This window comes from Pogona vitticeps, chromosome 1, assembly GCF_051106095.1.
Source record: "Pogona vitticeps strain Pit_001003342236 chromosome 1, PviZW2.1, whole genome shotgun sequence".
Taxonomy (NCBI): Eukaryota; Metazoa; Chordata; class Lepidosauria; order Squamata; family Agamidae; genus Pogona; species Pogona vitticeps.
This window is the reverse complement of record NC_135783.1, coordinates 155,333,092-155,353,054: the sequence shown is the minus strand read 5'-3', so window position 1 is coordinate 155,353,054 and position 19,963 is coordinate 155,333,092. Positions and strand designations below refer to the sequence as shown.

Below are 19,963 nucleotides of genomic sequence, written 5' to 3'. Positions count from 1 at the left end.
GCTTTTTAAAATGAAAGCTACTTTTCCCTTTTCATTTGCATGTCACATGTTGACTAAAGGGAAATGCAGACCTTGAAAAGGGAAAGTGTGTGTGCGCGCGCGTGCACACACTTTCTTTTTCTTGTTTCCTTTATTTCTGCACACGGGTTAAATAGGTGGTCACAAGCTATTGGTTAGTCTTTGTATTAGGAATATGGAGCACCACAGTGAGGGATATAAATGCCTTGTACTCAGTCATGGTTTTGTGCTTCTGTTCAGTGATGGCCTGAGCTTAATGAGAAGCACTCCTGCAGGTCTGAATACCCAGTTTTCATTTATTCTGCCCCCATCCACTGAGATCCCTCCGATTCCATAAGTTGTTGTTATGGACTGATGTTGGGGAACATAATAGGATATGACAGGATATAACTGATAGGATATAGAAGAGGTCTGGGAGCTAAAAGGTTCTGTTGAGAGCAGGTTTTATGTTGAGGCAGGGAACACAAGTTCTATAAGATATACAAGGAGATTATGATCTCCATATGTCTGAGAAGCATAGTCATAGAGAGAAGAGTCTCATCACCAAATGTTACCATTATATTCTGCCTTACCATTTTACCTGATTGATTTCTGCTGTGAGGGTCTGTGACTTTTGCAATCCTGTATTAGTGTGTATATTCACTTCCCATATACTACATTGCTCAATGCAAATATATCCATTATTGAGAGTAAAAATGTGCAACAGGTCCATTTCAGCATATACTGTATAAGGCAAAACTAAATCAACACCTGTTGATTTTTATAGAGTGATGTGACCTTCGTCCAACAATTTGTTCTTCATGTGTAGCTCTAAATGTGTTGAAGTCTCTTCCCCACAGTGTCATATCATGTTGCTGCATATGAACAGTGGGTGTAGCTCTTACCCATATTGAATTGGTGAGTTGGGAAGAACCTATGTGATCAGGCTTTGTTCCAAGTTTGCATCATTTCAATGCATTCCATAGCCTTGGATTACATAGAGAGCCAGATTCTGTGCAACCATGGCTATGGATAAAGGAGCCCAAATTCGCTCTCTTCCAGACTTATTCTGCTTTAAATTTTTAACTTGCAATTTGGCATTCCTCATGCCTTGTTCCAGTTACTTTTGCCAGTAATGGTTTAACTGAAAATAAATATCAGTTTTAGGAAACCAAATAAATGTATTTATCTGAAATCTGTATGTTTCTTTCTCTTTAATGATACAATTTTATTTATGCTTATGCAACAGATCTCAGTCCTAAATGAGACATGGACAGTATTCAGACGGTACAGTCGCTTTAGGGAAATGCATCAAACATTGAAATTGAAGTACCCAGAGGTCAGTTACCAATTAAATATGATGATTATTATTAGTATGTATCATCAAGTCACCTCCAACTAATAGCAGTTCTGTGAATGAATGTGTTATATGGTAGCTGTTTTAGTCTGCACAAGCATATCAACAAGAACCAGAACAAAAAATAGACAAAAATGTTTGGCACCTTACAAACTAACTGCTATGTTTCAGTGTGAGCTTTTGTGGAACACATCAAATTCTTGAAACATGAGAGTTAGAATACAGAGACTACATGGCAAAACATTCATACATTGCTCTAATACAGTCGTTCTCAACCTTACATCCCCACATGTTCTTGGACTACATATCCTGGCCAGTGCGGCTAGTGGTGAAAGCTTCTGAGAATGTTAGTCTAAGAACATCTGGAGAGTCAGGTTTGAGAACCACTGTTCTAAGCCGCCTAGAGTGGTCGCAAGACCAGATAGGCGGGATATAAATTAAATAAATAAATAAGATAAAGACAGTGTTTGGTTAGTAGAGACAAGTTGCATATATTGTTTCTGCTGTTGTCTGTAATTTGGGGTTCTTTAATCATTAATCATTGTTGCTGTTTTAGAACAGTTTCAAAGGGAAAAAAACAGGGGTCTTAAGTCATTACTAGATGTGAAATGCCTGAATGACTCACACAGTTAACAACTTCCTTGAATCCTAATTGTTGCATTTTCTCCTTTTTTGGCCTTTGCTTTGTTTTGATTCTTGTTTATTCTAGTCCATATGACTGAGAGATCTGTTCCTAAGGATAGGTGTGGGCTATATTATCTGGTAATAGATTTTCAGTTGTTAGAGTAAGAGTTTCAAAAAAGCAGTTTTAGAAGAGGTAGCCATGTTAGTCTGTGCAAGTATATCAGGCAAAAACAAAAAGCTTTTGTGGACTTTCTTAGCCCATTTCTTCAGATATATGAGGTGGAAAACAAGGATTAACATGTCCACCATGACTGTTTTATGGTGTTAATCCCTGTTTTCCACCTGATATTCCTCTTCAAAAGCTTACATTGAATAGATAGTTTAAGGTGTCACAATGCTTTGTGTTCACAGACCCTGACAATTTTCTGCATCATTATACAGGATCTTATCAATTACAATCTCTATTGTAATGCCTGCAACATAATTTTCTGTGGTAAATTGTTATAAATTAAGAATTTGGTGTAGGCATTTCCTGTTGCACACCAATTGCATAGTTCAGTGTGCAGCAAGTTATACCATTGTTGTTACGCCACTGGAAATAGACAGTAAGATTCCAGTGTTGGTACCATGGATGTACTGAGTAATCTAAAAGATAAAACTTTTAAAAAGTCTGTTTGCATACATTTGTAAATAATACATTGTAGTCTAGGTGTCACCATAAGAATAAGTGTTTCTGTTTGAATGTCATATCACTGAATCCTAATTGTTGACATTTCAAATGTTTCTTTATCTTTCCTAATGCTTTATAGATAGCATGATGCAGAACAAAAATAATTGACTTCGACCTCTTTGTGGTCTACCATGCATACCAATCAGGGCCAGATGCTGATCAAAACTTTTTCTACCATGTGCATATTTTGTGGTTTATAGTTTTGTGTCTGTTTTTAAATCCTTAATATTCTCATTGCACTAATGAAATAGGTTATCGGAGAACCAGTCTAACTCAGGAATTGCTTGTACATCTTTTCACTGCTCCCCCTTTCTCTAGTAGTTGGCATTATTCTCTGGACTCTATCAGAAGAAACATTACATGTGAACCAGGATTATAGTTTATTTATGGTTCATTTATGTTGATTTAATCTGCAAAGATAGCTTGTTTAGCCATTGAGCAGAGCTTACTTTAAACCATGTTTCTTGATTGGTATGTAACAAGAAGCCAGGAATTGTAAAAGTGGAAACTCAGTGGTGAACATTTCTCCAATCTTTGTTGGGAGGTGAGGAGGAGTGGGCACTTGAGCTTTCAAGGGCTCATCCTCATAGTACAGTATCCCAGTTTACCATGGCATATGAGCCAGCCTCTCTTTTCATATATTTCAAATGCTAAAGCAACAGTAGTTGTTCAAGGAGAAGCAGACCAACATGAGAGATACACCAAGATTAACAGGAGCAAATGAATGGTATAAACAGACGTAATGAACGTGAGGCTTTTGTGGATCTTGAAAGAATGCTTTTGCAGTTTAATTCAAAATATGACAGTGGGTTAAAACAAAACACATTTGATCCATGCTAACAATGGTTTGTCAATCCCTTTTCACAACGGTTATAATTAAACAGTTTTATTATTACCACGTGCTTCAGCTGGAAGATCGGTTACATGATTTTCCTAATGTCATTTAAAGAAAACAGCAAATACTGCACACTTATAATATTGTGTTCATAGGACTATTTTTCACAATTAATCTTCTGACTCCAGATGTATATTTATTATAAACAATTATAAATATAAATAAGTGTGCTTGCCTAATATATGCTGTGTCCTGTAGAGGTGAACTTTATAGCTCATTAGTTGTTCAGTTCTGAGCTACTGCCTCAGTGTTTTTAATTTGAAGCTGCATTTCATGTTTCTCCTGCCACATTCCCAAAAGAAGTATATTGAAATATTGATGTATTGGGAAGGTAATGTCCCAACACTTTGAAAGCGTGAACTGCTGCCATCTGATGTGAGAAAACCTCTAGTATATAATTCTGTTGAGTCATGCATATAAATCAGGTAAATAAATTGTTACTGATAACCAAATAAACACATCTAATCCAACTATGGAACATAATGCATTTTAAGACTAATATGACTCATTGGAATGTTGTAAGTGTAGGCACTAAATATAGGGTATTAATTATGCATTCATTAGTAAATCATGCCTAGATGTCTACCAGGTACTTTAAAGAGTCATTATTTCCTGACCTTGTAGCTTGTATAAAATTGGTGGTTCACAATATAGTCCCAGTGCTGAAAGATGTGATCTAGAAGAAAAACATATCACTAGAGTACTTAGCAATGCACACACCCTCCAGTTTTCACTTTCATGCAAGTCTTTATTTTTTCATATTTAACTTTTTGTACTTAGCCTTTCCTCCTGTCCTCTTGAAAGTTCACCTCAAAACAGTTCAGCTCAAAGCAGGACCACCTCAAAATTACATAGACAAGTATAACAATACATAGAATATAGAACCAATCTCTGGAATCCCCTGTTAAGAAGACAAGGTTGACTGTCATTTTAGTGCCAGCAGTCAGATGTAGTTTTATTCAGATAGGCCTTTGGCTTGTAAACTGGTTTCTTTCTAAAAGTTTCTTCTAACAGGTTGTCTGCTGCCTCTTTCTTTCATTGCTCAGAATTTAACGTGTTTTAATTTATTTGCTTTTATGTTGTGCTTGCAATCTGTGGTTTATTATTATCTACTTTGAGTGCTTTGAGTGTTTCTTTGGCAGAAAGGCAGGGCATCAGTTTCTTAAAATAATTACAAAATTATTAATACATAATTAATAAAAATGGTAAGAGTGTAATGCAACATCATAACACCAGTCTCCCTCCACATGCTGTCTATAAATATTTATTTATTTGTTTGTTTTTATTTAATTTACTTATATCCTGCCCACTCTACCCAAAGGTCTCTGGGTGGCTTACAACAATTAAAGGTTTTGACCTGGCACTGAAATGTTATCAGCGTCGGCGCTAGATGAATCTCAGTCGGGAGAGCATTCCATAGTCTGGGGGCAGCTGCCGAAGAGGCCCTTTGTCTACAAGTCGTCCCTCTTACCTCCTTGAGGGACGGCTCTTTCAGGAGGGCCTCCTGGCTAGATCTTAACTGCCGGGAAGGCTCATATGGAAGGAGGCGGTCCTTCAGGTATCCAGGGCCCAAGCTGTTTAGGGCTTTATATGTCAAAACAAGCACTTTGAATTGGGCCCGGGCAGCAACTGGTAACCAATGTAATTTAATCAGAATTGGCTTGATATGTCCCCTAGCGGCCCCACCACTCACAGGCCGCGCAGCTCGATTCTGGACCAGTTGCAGTCATCTGATCAGCCATCCAGTATTTACTGGTATGACAGTGCTTCACCATTCTTCTAAGGCAAGAGACTCAGGGGCCAAATGCTGATTCTCTTCCACCTCCTCCAGTTCTGTGCTGCTGATGGTAGCATAGAAACACCATTTTGTTTGTAGTTGCTGTATAGAGATGCAATGTATGGCATTCTCTTTCTTCCAGCCGACTAAAAAACACTGATTCCTTCTTGCCTAATTGAACCCAAACCAGCAAGATCAGGGGGATGAGGCATGCTTAAAGCCTCCCCCCACCCCTGCAATTTGACCCTTTCTTCTCACTCTTGTAAATGTATGTTTGTATCCCCTCAGCTCATCAGTCAATGCTTGATATAGCCTTCAGGCAAAAAAAAAGCTGTGTACGCATATCCTAAAGGAAAACAACGTGTGACAGATTTTTACCTTTTCAGCATCTTTCTGAAAACCCTTCTGCCCATAGGGGACAACCATGGAAAGCTTTTCTCCATGTCCATATTTGTATGATTTCCAACCTCGGGAACTGGATATCATCATTTCTTCCATTTAATCTTAATAAATGTATGTGATAGATCAGGCAATAAAGCATAACATTTTATAATTTCTAAGAAAACATATTTGAATATAACACATTGTTAGTGGCTTTTAAAAACTAACTTTTTCAGAGGGGAGAAAAGCATAAAATGATCAACATGTTTCCCCACATTCTTGTATTTTCCTGAAGTTAACCGTTGCCAGAATCCTGTTCTGCCAGTGGCATAACTTTCAGTGGTATATTGATACAAGATAAGGAGGCATCTCCTATCATACACCAGTAGCAATGCACTGCTGAATTTTATGTTGCTAGCATTATGATGAGATTAATAGATGATGGCATTCCATCCCCTGTGTTTCTCAAAAAGACATATTTTTCTCTATATATGAAAAATAGTTTCCTTTTTTTCAATCCTGATCCAGACAAATGGGGGGAAATGCACTGAGTGACTTTGGAAGTTTTTTTGTTTAACCCCATGTAGATTTTTGTGTATTGTAGGGCAGTGGCCCGAACATTTTTGGGACTGTGGACCGGCTGAGCCTCTGAGGAAGCCGGGGCACCCCCCCCCCCGTGCTTGTGCTCTCAGGCACATGTGTGCACTCTCGGTCGCATGGGCGAAACGGTAGGGGAGCACATGCACACCAGCGCTGACATGAGCGCTCCCCCACCACCTCGAGCATACACAGGAGTGCCTGCGCATCTGCCCACCCCTTCGCACGGGCGCTTGGGTGCACCTGTGAAGGGGTGGAGGAGTGCTCATGCTGGTGCTGGCACGTGCACGCTTGTGCAAACAGCTGTGAGGAGGGGAGTGCATGCAAGGGGGTAGGAGGTCTGTCTCCGCGGCCCAGTCCTGCTCAGGCCATGGACTGGCATCGGGCTGCGGACCGGGGCTTGACACCCTCTGTTATAGGGTATTTTAAAAAAGGCCTCTGTCCACCAGACTGTGCATAGTTGCAGAAATACGAATATATCCAAACACTCAAGAGTCCAAAAATGCATGTTCAAATAAAATAAGAACTTTCTTCAAAGTAAACAGCATCCCTCTTTTTGCAACAATTATAACCAGAGCAATTTCTGTGTCTTAAAATTAGTACTATTGTTTTCCTTTTCCAAACAATAAAAACCTTTTTTTGATGCTGAAGAAGTAGAAAATCAGCATAAACCTGGAAATAATACAGCCATTTCTATTAATTTGCAAGAAGACCTTGTACTAATGTCTCATGGGGCAATTTTCTATCTCCATTAGCCAAACAGTGTCTGCTGAGAGAAGTGTCTCCCAGTTTTGGCCCATTCTTTGTGCTTTTTCTGAGGAGTATTTGAGGTAATTGAGGAATGCTGTGAGAGAATATTGTCTTTGGATTTCAATAGGTAACTTAGAGTTTTCTTCTTCAGAGATGCAGCAGTTGCAGTGGCCATTCTAAAAGAGCTGCTTCTGAGTTTCCACTGAAGTACATTTTCATTTCATTGCACTTCACTTCCAAACTGTAGAATATGTAGCAGAGAAACACCTGCAATTAGCCCTTGCTTTTCCCAGTGGAATAGACTGCTTCAACCAAGCATCTTACTATGAAATGAAAGTAATGTGGGCTTATGTTTCCCGTCTCCACCTACTCTATCCAGACCACAGCAAACCAGTTGGGAAACTGTATCTGTTGATGGGCAGCCATTGATTTATGCTACAATGAACTCTGACAGGTTGAGGGATTTCTGACCACCTGCCTTCAAAGCAACTGATTGCATTTTCTTGTCTTTCGAAACAGGACATTTCACCATATTAGCAAACAATAGGTTATTTGTGCAGGGTGCAGGACTTGAGATTGCTTCCAGATTCTGTTTGTTTTGTCAGTGGGAGACAGTTGTTTCTCCTTAAACACTCTCCACATCATTCAACCCAAAATGGAATATATATTTTCCCATGTCTCTTAAATTATGTGGAATACAAAAAAGTACTCCTATGAGAAAATGCAGAATTTGTTGGAATGATATTTGCCTCTCTCCACCCCAATTTAATATCTGTTTGGGTTGTGGGGCTTTTTTTTCCTAACCAGATATGGCAGGGAGCTGATTTTTCAGGGACATTGCTTCAGATATGTGTTGTAAAATGCTTGTTTCATAAGTGTAGTTCTATATGACTTCTGTAACAATACATGACTCCTGAGATATTTGAGGAGTTGTGTATTGTTGCATATACACAATTTTCTGTGATAAGGTTCCCCTTGGCATACATTCCAGTCGTGTCCGACTCTAGGGTGCAGTGGTCATCCCCATTTCAAATCTGTAGAGCCAGCGTTTGTCCGAAGACAGTTTCCGTGGTCACGTGGCCAGCACGTCTAGACACGGAACGCCATTTCCTTCCCACCGAAGTGGTACCTATTTATCTATTCACATTTTTACATGCTTTCAAACTGCTAGGTTGGCAGGAGCTGGGACAAGCAACGGGAGCTCACTCCATGCATGGATTTGATCTTACGACTGCTGGTCTTCTGACCCTCCAGCACAGAGGTTTCTGCGGTTTAGCCCACAGCAGCACCACGTCCCTTATATATCATAGTAAATATGCTTATCATAGTAAATTGCACTAACCTGTTTCCCTGAAAATAAGACCTAACCTGAAAATAAGCTGTACTATGATTTTTCAGAATGCTTGTAATATAAGCTCTACCCCAAAAATAAGCCCCAGTTAAGTGAAACCCCGCCCTCCACCATTGTGCAGCAACCAGAAGAAGATGACATGACTGTATTTGAATAAATATGGATTGTTGTATATGAAAAAATAAAGCATCCCCTGCAAATAAGCCCTAATGTGTTTTTTTGGAGCAAAAATTAATATAAGTCTCTGTCTTATTTTCAGGGAAACACGGTAGGGTAGACTCAATGGTGATTTAATGGCTCAACTCTTCTATATGTTCCATGGATTTAAGTGGGGCTACTCTAACTGTGGCTTAAGTTGCAACTACAGCAGGCCTGTTTGAATCAGTGGAATTTACAGAGGAGTTGACCCACTAAATTCCCCTTGATTCAGCAAGCCTGCTCTAGAGTAATTTATTACATTGAACAGGATTTTGGCCAGCATGTGAGAATGTAATATTTCATGAGGATTTTTCCCCCAGAGCTAATCAATGTGAAATTACTCTGTGAATACACAGCACCAGTGTTCCTATGACTCAACTTCATATGTCTTGAAGTGATTCATATTTTAGATACAATGTTTTTGTGGTTTTGAGGCCTACAATATACAGTGGTGCCTCGCTTAACGAGCACACCGTATAACGATGAATTCGCATAGCAATCCCTTTTTTGGGATCGCTAATGCGAAGGCATCCCAACCGCCGCAATGGGCAAAACTCTCATTGCGACGCCCGCAGATCAGCTGTTCGGCGGTTTCAAAATGGCCGGCGGACGCCCAGAATGGCCGCGCGCAGCATTTTCGTGCCCTGCCCTCGCTTACCGAGGGCGTGAAAATGGCTGCGGATGGGGAAAACTTTGCTTAACGGTGAGCACAGAAGCCATTGGAACGCATTAAACTAAATTTAATGCGTTCGAATGGCATTTTCCATCCTGTTTAGCGATGTTTTCTTATAGCGATGGTTAATCCGGAACGGATTAACCTCGCTATGTGGGGCACCACTGTATATAGAATCTGAAAGAGTTTAAGAGATGACATAGATATTCTGTCACACCTAATATAAACACAGTAGCATTGACCCCTAGCTTTTGGAGCTGCTAGTTATTTTGTCTGCATCAGCACCAATTTTTGTGGTTCTCTATGCATTAAAAAATCCAGCTAATCCAGCCAGATTAGTTCCTTCTTTAAACATGCTGGAAGAATAATAAGAGTAAATTTTAGATATCATAATATAGGAAATCAGTTATTTATGGAAAACCACATCATGGATAACCTCAGTAAAGTATACTTCTAATCAGTTTCAGATGCTTTTGTGTAGATAATTTAAAAATTAGTCTATCAAGTTTATTTAAGTGTGATAGAACTGTAGATGTATCTTTTATGGCCCTGTAACTGAGTAAAACATCTTTTCTAGTGCAACTTCCAAAGGAAAGTATTTCTATATAACTCCTAAAGGCAGAAATCAGCCATAGAAAATCACACCGCCCAGAGATAAACATTTTTAAAAACCTCAAAGCATATGGATACAGGGGTTTGAAGCTATATGCTTTTAGCATTAAATATAGTGTTTGCAGATAGCAGCATCTATAATGTGTTTCTAAAGATACCCTTCAGCAATGTACTTATTTGCACGAAAGTAACAAATAAAGTGGAAATATTCTTGAAAAGTGTTTTAAATAATGGGGGATTTTTAAAAATGTTTGAAATCCATGACTACTGTGAAAAGATAATGATTTTTAAAGTTTTAACCTGCTGAGCTCAGGGCAGAGCTAACAGTTCTTCAAAACATATGTAGAAAGTAAACATATTTTTTTAAAAGCATATTTAAAATAACCACTCAACTTACTGTGGGCTAAATTAGAACCACCGAAATGAATCTTACAACATAGTGTGTATTAGAATACCCAGAGGTTGTAGTTATATTAGGCTAAATGCAGTTATTTGTCCGAAAGAGAATAGAGCCATTAAAGGCAATTGGACCTTTTTCATCACCTTTATAAGTCCCATTGATTAAATTAGTTTGGCTAACACTTGACCCCTAAAAATCTTAAAAGAGATCTTCCTTTAGAAGCACTACTATTTTTTCAGTTCCACATATGATAAAAGCATCCTTCATGCTTGGGAACACTCCGGTCTGATCATTGATTGACACAGATGGCATTTGTCAAATGCATACCTTATGCACTGGAAATGTCCCAAAAGAATGTATTCGCGAAGACTTTCACGGCCGGGATCTAATGGTTGTTGTGGGTGTTTCGGGCTTTTTGGCCGTGTTCCGAAGGTTGTTCTTCCTAACGTTTTGCCAGTCTCTGTGGCCGGCATCTTCAGAGGCCAGGAAACACACAGAGTGCTGTCCTCTGAAGATGCCGACCACAGAGACTGGTGAAACGTTAGGAAGAACATCCTTCAGAACATGGCCAAGGAGCCTGAAAACCCCACAACAACCATCCCAAAATAATGTTTGTCAGTTGCAAAATTCCTGTTGCATAGCTACACCTGAGTAACTTGAAGTTGCACAAGATGTTACAAAATTTGCTCCAAGGTAGAAGTCACATCCAGGAAGCATTTCTAGCCTAATGCGTAGACTGCCTGGGCCCAACTCCCCATGAACTATGGTATTGTGACAAACCCAGACCTACTGGGATATGTCACACAGTTACACTAAGCTGCCACCAACCATTCCCTTTAAGAAGTCACACAGACCAGGGATGGATTTTTAAACAATAAAAAGAATAAGGTTTATTTAAATACACACAGGGAAAAATAAAACGATCAGGTGAATAACATAAAGTAACGTGGCTTAGTTTCACTCATACAAGCATACAGTTTGGTTCACCCAGAACCCTTAACTTGAAGCACAGACCCTGAACCTATCAGTTCTGGCTAACCAACAGACACCTGAACCTATCAGGTTGGTACTCTGACACACAGAAGTACCCTGTCTGACACACAGACTCCCACAACAGCTTCTTCTTCCCAGCTGCTGCTTCGTCACCTCCCAGTGTCTCTCAGCGTCTCCTAAACTCTCCACACACGCTTCACATATTTATACAGTACAGCCCCTCCTCCTGATGTCCCGCCTTCCACTCCCCATAGGATGGAACTTTCCCTCCAAACCCATGACAGACAGGTAACATCAGTGCTGTATGTAACACCTCCCCTCTTTATAAGTTGTTTTGTAGGGGGAAAGCTAACGTGCTTTTCACCAAAAAACAACCTTGATAAAACACACAACAACAGTTATACATACCATATTATACTTACTTATACTTACATTCTAAGTTAACCATAGCACATAGGCATTTAAACATTTACCATATACATTACATCAATTTACCTTTATTCATACAAACCAAATTCAAAACCAGGTACATTTAACCTTTTGTCATCATTATATACACATAGTCCATGTTCTTTCGCCGTCTTCATTCTTCGGGTCTTCTTGATAAGGCGTCAGCAACACAGTTCACTGACCCTCTGACCACCTTCACTTCAAAGTCATAGTCCTGTAGGTTTAAAGCCCACCTCATAAGTTTACTATTGTGGGTTTTCATTGTCTTTAACCATTGCAATGGTGAATGGTCAGTACACAGAATAAAATGTCTTCCCCAGATGTAAGGCTTGGCCTTCTGGATCGCGTAGACTATGGCCAAACACTCCTTCTCCACGGTTGCCAAATGTCTCTCACCTTTTTGAAGTTTCCTACTCAGGTAGGACACTGGATGCTGGTCACCATTCTCATCCTCCTGGCACAGAACTGCTCCTACCCCGCTGTTAGACGCATCGGTGTAGATGATGAACTCCCGGTCGAAGTCTGGAGCACGCAGGACTGGATAGTTGATTAACGCCTCCTTCAACCTCTGGAACGCCTCCTCACAGTCGCTGGTCCACGGGATGCGGTCATCAGCCTTCTTCCTCGTCAGATCGGTCAGCGGAGCCGCAATCTCGCTAAACCTCGGGATGAACTTTCTGTAGTAGCCCACCAACCCAAGAAATGATTTGACTTTTTTCTTGGTGTTGGGTCTAGGCCAATCACGAACAGCTTCTATTTTGGCCTCCAGGGGTTTTATCATTCCTCCCCCTACCATGTGACCCAAGTATTTTATTTCTGGGCTACCCAGCTGACACTTGCTGGCCTTTACTGTTAGCCCTGCTGCACTTAACCTCTGCAGCACTAACTCCAGGTGTATCAGGTGATCTTCCCAGGTATTACTGAAGATCCCTATGTCGTCAATGTAGGCCACTGTAAAGTCACTGAGCCCTGCCAAGGTCTGGTCCATCAGCCTTTGGAATGTGGCTGGTGCATTTCTGAGACCAAAGCTCAGGACTCGAAACTCATAGAGACCAAAAGGGCTGCAAAAGGCAGTCTTTTCTTGATCCCTGGGATCAATTCTTAATTGCCAATATCCCTTTACCAGGTCCAATGATGAGATGAACCGACAACCCCCTATGGTTTCAATCAGGTTGTCTAGCCTGGGCATTGGGTAGGCATCAGGAGTGGTTACACGGTTTAATTTCCTGTAATCGACACAAAACCTAATGCTCCCATCAGGCTTGTCCACAAGGACTATCGGAGAGGACCAAGGACTAGAAGAGGGGACGATTATGTTCTCCCTCAGCATCTCGTCCAGCTCCTTCCGCACCTTGTCCCTATAGGGTCCCGTTACTCGGTATGGGGATACTGCCTGCGGGGGTGCATCCCCTGTGTGGATCCGATGCATCACTCCCTTCACTATCCCCGGCTTGTTGGAAAACACCTGTTGATATTTACTAAGCAGCATTTTTAGTTCTTGCTGCTGGTCTTGGGTGAGTGCAGGACTGATCTTTACCTCCTCTGGGTTGTATTTTACTTCCCCTCTACCCTCCCAGAAGGGTAATTCCACTTCCTCACTCTCAGCTGCTTTTATCGCGAATAAAACCCTCTGTTCCCCTCTGTAGTAGGGTTTTAGGGCATTCACATGAACCACCCTCCTTGCTTGGTTCTCCTCCTGCTCTATAAGGTAGTTCAGGTCTGACATCTTGGAAATGACCCTATATGGTCCTGCCCATTTGAGCTGCAGTTTATTCTCTCTGCAGGGCCTAAGCCAAAGCACTTCCTCCCCTGGGTCAAAGTGCCTCTCTCTATCTTTGTGGTCATACCATGTTTTCTGTCTGACCTTCTGAGCTTGCAGGTTTTCTGCTGCCAGCTCTAGATTTCTCCTTTGGTCATTCATCAAGGTGTCTATGTATGTCACAACGTCTTGTGGGTCATCCTGGGTGATCTGCTCCCAATTTTGTTTGATCAAATCAAGGGGCCCTTTCACCCCTAAGTGTGCAGCAGACATGTCAGAGTGACCCCTTTGTAAGATCTTGGGGCGACACTTTTCAGGTACCACCAGCTGACTTCTGATCCCATCTCCCCCTTTTGAGATATTCCTCAGGGTTTCTCTATATAAAATCCCCTTTTTCTCCAGAAATCTCACTGGGGTTTCAGGTGTTAGCTGGGCGTCAGTCACCTGTTCAAAACACTTTTGGAGAGTGGCGTCTGCCTTTTGCTCCTGTCCAAATCTGCTGTCTGTGGTTAAGGTTTCCACCACAGCTTCTGAACTCCCCTCTGCTTCCGTCTCTGGCTCATCATTACCCCCCTGAACTGTCCCTGTGGTGGCTTGTGAGCGTGTAATCACTAGCACCCGTTTCACATGTTCAGCCAGGTCATTTCCCACGAGCACGGCTGCTGGCAGAGTCGATGAAATTGCTAGCCGCCACACTCCCCTCCAGCCTTGAAAGTTGACAGGTACCTCTGCTACTGGCAGAGAGATTACCTGCCCCTCAATCCCTGCCACCTTCATGCTCTCATTTGGGATTATAAACTCCCTAGGAATAATATCTGGATGGCACAGGGTTACCTGGGAACAAGTGTCCCGCAGCCCCCTATACTGACGGTCAAGTATTCCTACGTCCACCCCTGCTGTCTCAAACAACTGAGAATCTGTTTTTATCAGCAAGCAGCGCTTTACCTCCACAAGAGGACCATTTTCCTCAGCCTGATCAGCAGAGGTAGCTGTTCCAGACTGAGTAGCCATGGCAGCAGGCTCCCTCAGTGACAATGAGCCTTGCTCTTTCTGGACACAGAACACAGCTTTTGGCTTGGTCCCACTAGACTCCTGAGGCACCATTCCTTTTAGCTGCTTTAATTTCTCACAATCTGAGATTAGATGACCCTTTCCCTGACAAAAATAACATTTTCTGGTGTATTTTGATTCTCTCTCATCTTGTTTTGGTTTTCCCTCCAAAATCTGAGGTCTTGGTTTCATGTCTGAGGGCTTCCCTTCACCATGGGCCCCTCCCCCTTGCTGGCTTTTCCCTGGTCCCTGAGAGTACTTGCTGTAGGTTTCTTTGGGTTTACCTACAGATTTCCCCTCACCCAAGGGCTTTCTTATTTGGGAAATAAAATCTGCGATCTCTGCGGCTGCTGCCACAGATTTCGGTTTCCTTTCCCTCACCTGGAATTTCAATTCCCCATGCAGGACTGAATAGAACTGTTCCAGTGCTATCAAGTCTTTAAGCTGCTCATAGGTCTCTGTCCCCTCCTGCGATAGCCATTTCTCAAGCAGCCTCACCAATTGGGCCCCCACTTGGGTAAAAGTCTGCTCTGGCTTCTTGGTTAGGGACCTGAATCTTTGTCTCAGCTGCTCCGCATTTATCCCATGTCTGGCAAACACCAGTTTTTTAAACTCTGCAAAATCTTTCATCAGTTCCTCAGGCATCTCGGCATAGACCTCAGCCAGGCTACCACTGATTAAAGATCGCATGATGGTCATCTTCTCAGTTTCTCTCACTGAGAAGTCCACAAACGCTCTTTCCACTAAGGAAAAGAACACCTCGGGACAATCTCCCTTGTGGTACACAGGGAATTTCTTCAGGTCAGCTTTAGACAGTTGGCCTCCCTCAGAATCCCTATTATTATTATTGTTCTGGTTCATCATTTCCAATTTTCTTAACTCATACGCCATCCTTTCTTTTTCCAGAGCAATTTTCTCTCTCTCCATTCTTTCTTCCCTCTCCATTCTCTCTCTCTCTCTCTCTAATTCAAATTGCCGCTGTTTCTCTCTTTCCCTTTGCTCCATTTCAAATTGCCTTTCCCTTTCCTCCCTTCTTTCTCTCTCTAATCTTTCCTCCATTTCCCTCACCCTCAGTTCATGCTGTTGGGCTAGGAGTATTTTTCTGAGTTCTGGGTTCTGCTCTCCAGTGCTGTCACCCTGCACTGAGCCAAATTCATCCTCAGAACCTTGGTCAATCTGGGGGTCTTTCACTTCACTCATGTCTGCTACTTGGCTTCGAGTCAAGGGCATAATCCCCCCTCAGAACAGGCTGCTTTAAAAAGTCAAGCCTCAAAATAAAACGACCACTTTTTTCCTTCTTGCCTCAGAACCAGCTCTCCCTAGAGATTGCTGCTGTTCTTCAGCACTAACTTGCAACAGTATCGAGTCAGAGCCTACCCCCCTCTGCTGGGCCTCTCAGCTGGCAAGCTAGATCACTGTTACTACGCAGTTTTGCCTCAGCGTTTTCCCGCCAAAACTAGGCTGCCTCAGAGCACCTTAATCTAAGTCTCCCCAGTTGGCACGTTCTTCTACTAGCGCACCTCCCCGTGAGGTACACCTAGAAGATTACCTACGCGCCTCAGACTGTCCCTGACTAGACCCCCCTTGCTCTGGGCACACTTGCCAAGGCTTTGCTGGACCGCTGGACAACTGGACCAGTCGTATCCCACACGCTGGACACCAATCAATGTGACAAACCCAGACCTACTGGGATATGTCACACAGTTACACTAAGCTGCCACCAACCATTCCCTTTAAGAAGTCACACAGACCAGGGATGGATTTTTAAACAATAAAAAGAATAAGGTTTATTTAAATACACACAGGGAAAAATAAAACGATCAGGTGAATAACATAAAGTAACGTGGCTTAGTTTCACTCATACAAGCATACAGTTTGGTTCACCCAGAACCCTTAACTTGAAGCACAGACCCTGAACCTATCAGTTCTGGCTAACCAACAGACACCTGAACCTATCAGGTTGGTACTCTGACACACAGAAGTACCCTGTCTGACACACAGACTCCCACAACAGCTTCTTCTTCCCAGCTGCTGCTTCGTCACCTCCCAGTGTCTCTCAGCGTCTCCTAAACTCTCCACACACGCTTCACATATTTATACAGTACAGCCCCTCCTCCTGATGTCCCGCCTTCCACTCCCCATAGGATGGAACTTTCCCTCCAAACCCATGACAGACAGGTAACATCAGTGCTGTATGTAACAGGTATGCTTGGTGCAACAGGATTTCAGCCTTTGTTTGATGTGTACAAACCAAATTGTAGTTCTTACAGCTGAAAGGAACTACAACACATTTATATATGTTATAATATTTCAGATAATCTCTCTTTCTGACAGGAATTAGGGAGCCAGTATCTTGAGATTTTTCCGTTGAAAAACTGTATTTGTGATGAGGCATATTATAGGTGCTGCGCCATACATATAGCACACATGGGCACTTGAACTAAAAAAGTTAATTGTCAAACATGAAAATGCTCTCCTCTTAACATGCATGTGATTAGTTTAAGCTTATATCTTCTGGCTGTACAGCTCCCCAAAAGCTATTTTCCAAAATTATGTCAGAGTACTCATGAAGGATAAATGCTTGTTGAATTTCTAGATAAGGATTTAAAGGAGTTACAACAAATAATAAATGAATATTGTAATGGGGGTATTTACAAAAAGAGAGGATTAAGAATGTCAAATATTAGTAAATATTATGTTGCAAGCCAACTAAGAGTCATCCCAGATATTATAATACATTATGAGATAATGTGGAAGGATATTGAATTACAAGAATTATATGAAATCAGGAAAGTGCAAGAAAATCGCTGGTATGAGCAAATCATTTAAACATAATAAAAAAAGATTCAGAATTCTTTTATAAAGAATGTAATGGGCATATGGAATAAATGGAGACAGATATTAAATCCTGGAATATCTCCCTTAGCCCCAGTAATAGAATTGGAAAAAATCCCAAATTATGGATTTAAGGAATTAACAAGTGTCTTAAAAAGAAAACAGATATACATATAGGAAGACTGGAAAGAGAAAATTAAACTAAAGAAAAATAAGAGCCAGTTTTGCTGAAGAAAACCCAAATTGGTTAAATGTAATGCAGTTGGAGAAGTGGTTAATAAAGAGTGAGAAATTAAAACTAGAGGATAGAAAGTTGACTAAGTTTGAAGAAATTAAAGAATTTGGAAAAAGAAATAGTTGGGGGAAAGGGAAAAGAAAAACAGGGGTAATTTATAGAATCATCATGGATCGGGGGAACAGTTAGAAGATTTAAAAACAGTATGGGAGACGGAGATAGGGAAGATAGATGAAGAGGACTGGAAAAAAAATTGGAATAGAAAGATTTTTTAAAATATGTCAATTAGGATAAAAGAAAATGGTTGTAAAATATTATGGAGCTGTAAAATTAAATATTATAGATTCTAAATATTCTAAGAAATGTTGTACCAACTTCTTTGTTACATATTTTCATTTGTGGTGGAATTGTGAAGTTCTACAAAAAGTATGAGTTATAGTGTCAAACCTACAATTCAGTGCATTCCAATGGGGGAGAAAAAAATTCGCCAAAAATTAACGAAGACTCAGAACAAAGCCAAATTAAGTTTGCACAGGTTTTGCAAGGTGCACTAACGATCCCAAGCATTTGAAACCATTTTTGAACATTGTAAGACACTTTAAAAATAGCGAAAACGGACATTGCAAAACCATTGGAATGCATTGAATAGGCTTCAATGCATTCCAATGGGAGAAACATTGTATCACTTAGCGGTGTTTCCTATGGCGATTTTCGCTTACGGACGGTAATCCGTTCCCATTGGAACGGATTAACTGGTTTTCAATGCATTCCTATGGGAAATGGTGTTTCGCTTAGCGATGTTTTCCCATAGCGATGTTTTCTTGGGAACCAATTAACATTGTTAAGCAAGGCACCACTGTATAAGTTAAACAAGCAGAGGGGCAATATACAACCTTGTCATACTCCTTTCCCAATTTTGAACCAATTAGTTGTTCCATATCCAGTTCTAACTGTTGCTTCCTGTCCCACATACAGATTTTGAGTGTATACAGTGGTGCCTTGACTTACAAACTTCATCCATATTGGAATGGCATTCGTAAGTCAACACGTTCATAAATCAGAGCACAATTTTCCATTGAAATGCATGGGAATGGGATTAATCCATTCCAGCATTTAAAAAAAAATACCAAAATAAAAATAAACAGAGCAAGTCCCATGCTGGGACTGCAAAAAAAAAAATCACCAAAAACAAAACAACACCGACCCTCAGTCCCCCCAACAACAAAACAAAAACTTTTTTAAAAGCAGCACCTTACCCATACAAAACCTCCTTTGCCTCCCAGGCTGCCACCGCTGCTGCGACCACCGTCGCTGGGAGGCTTGAGCCTGGTCGGGAGGCTTCAGCTGCTCGCCTCCCGCTCACTCCTTGCCACCCTCCACGGACCGATGCCGTCGCTGGTGCCCGACACTGGCTCCAGCTCCAGAAACAGCACCAGTGGATGCTCGCTGGGGCAGCCGTGTTGGTCCTCGGTGCTCTCGCCGCCCTCTATGGGCCAGTGGTGGAAAATTCAAATGGTGGAGGGCAGTGAGGAACGCTGAGGCCTTGGCGAGCAGCCGCTGGTGCCGGTTCCGGAACTGGAGCCAGTGTCGGGCACCAGCGGTGGCAGTGGTCTGCGGAGGGCCCGAGGAATGAGCAGGATGCCGCCGAGATGGTTCCCAGGCTCCTCCTCTGCCACCGCCGGGAGGCTTCCCAGGCTCTGCCGCCAGATCACAGATGGTGGTCACAGAGCCTGGCCAATGCAGAGCTGGGGTGCTCTTCGGGGCTCTTTGCCCGATGCCACTGCCGCTGCTGGATCCCGTTCCTGCGGGGCCAGGGACTGACAGCTGCTGGGTCAACGGCAGGCTGCATCAGATGAAGAGCAGCCTAGGAACCACCCACCAACAGCGGGCTGCGCTGAGTCCCTGGCCCAGTGGGAACAGGACCCAGCAGTGGCCCAGGCCACTTCCTGTACTGTAAAAGATAAAAAGTTCCCTGATCCCCTGCTCTAACCATTGGGGCGAAAGAGATACAAAGAAGCAGCCTCTTCACCACCAAAGGTTAGTATATGTGAATTTCCTGCCCACTTTCCCTGCCTTTTCCATTTGTAAGTCAAAGCTCCATTCACAAGTCAACGCAAAATTTTGCAAACGGAGCTGTTCGTAAGTCAGATTGTTCGTAGGTCAACGCATTAGTAAGTCAAGGCACCACTGTAAGTCTAGATGCAAAATTCCTAGGAAAAGATGGGACCACAAGGCAAATGAATTCTTTTTATCAGTGGTCAAGGCGTAGATTGACAGTTCTATAGTACAAGATTCTTAC

General features: G+C 41.9%; 1 protein-coding gene and 1 long non-coding RNA gene across 9 annotated transcripts in view; both read left to right on the top strand.

Moving 5' to 3' along the window:
• Positions 1–19,963, top strand: part of KIF16B (kinesin family member 16B) — a 150,058-nt gene that overhangs the window by 89,238 nt on the left and 40,857 nt on the right. For 7 of the 8 annotated variants that reach the window (XR_013543694.1, XR_013543714.1, XR_013543813.1 and 4 more), the window contains one exon: positions 1,247–1,336. Coding sequence is in view for 3 of the 8 variants with exons in the window: in XM_020801251.3 (XP_020656910.3) it covers positions 1,247–1,336 (90 nt within the window). In the remaining 5 variants the exon portion in view is untranslated. Of the gene's footprint in view, positions 1–1,246; positions 1,337–8,279; positions 8,663–19,963 lie in introns of those variants that run through there. The other variant, XM_073003483.2, reaches the window with a different exon arrangement.
• Positions 10,490–18,806, top strand: LOC144588321 (uncharacterized). The gene is made up of 2 exons (XR_013543831.1): positions 10,490–11,108; positions 16,798–18,806. It is a non-coding gene; the product is annotated as an uncharacterized LOC144588321 (long non-coding RNA).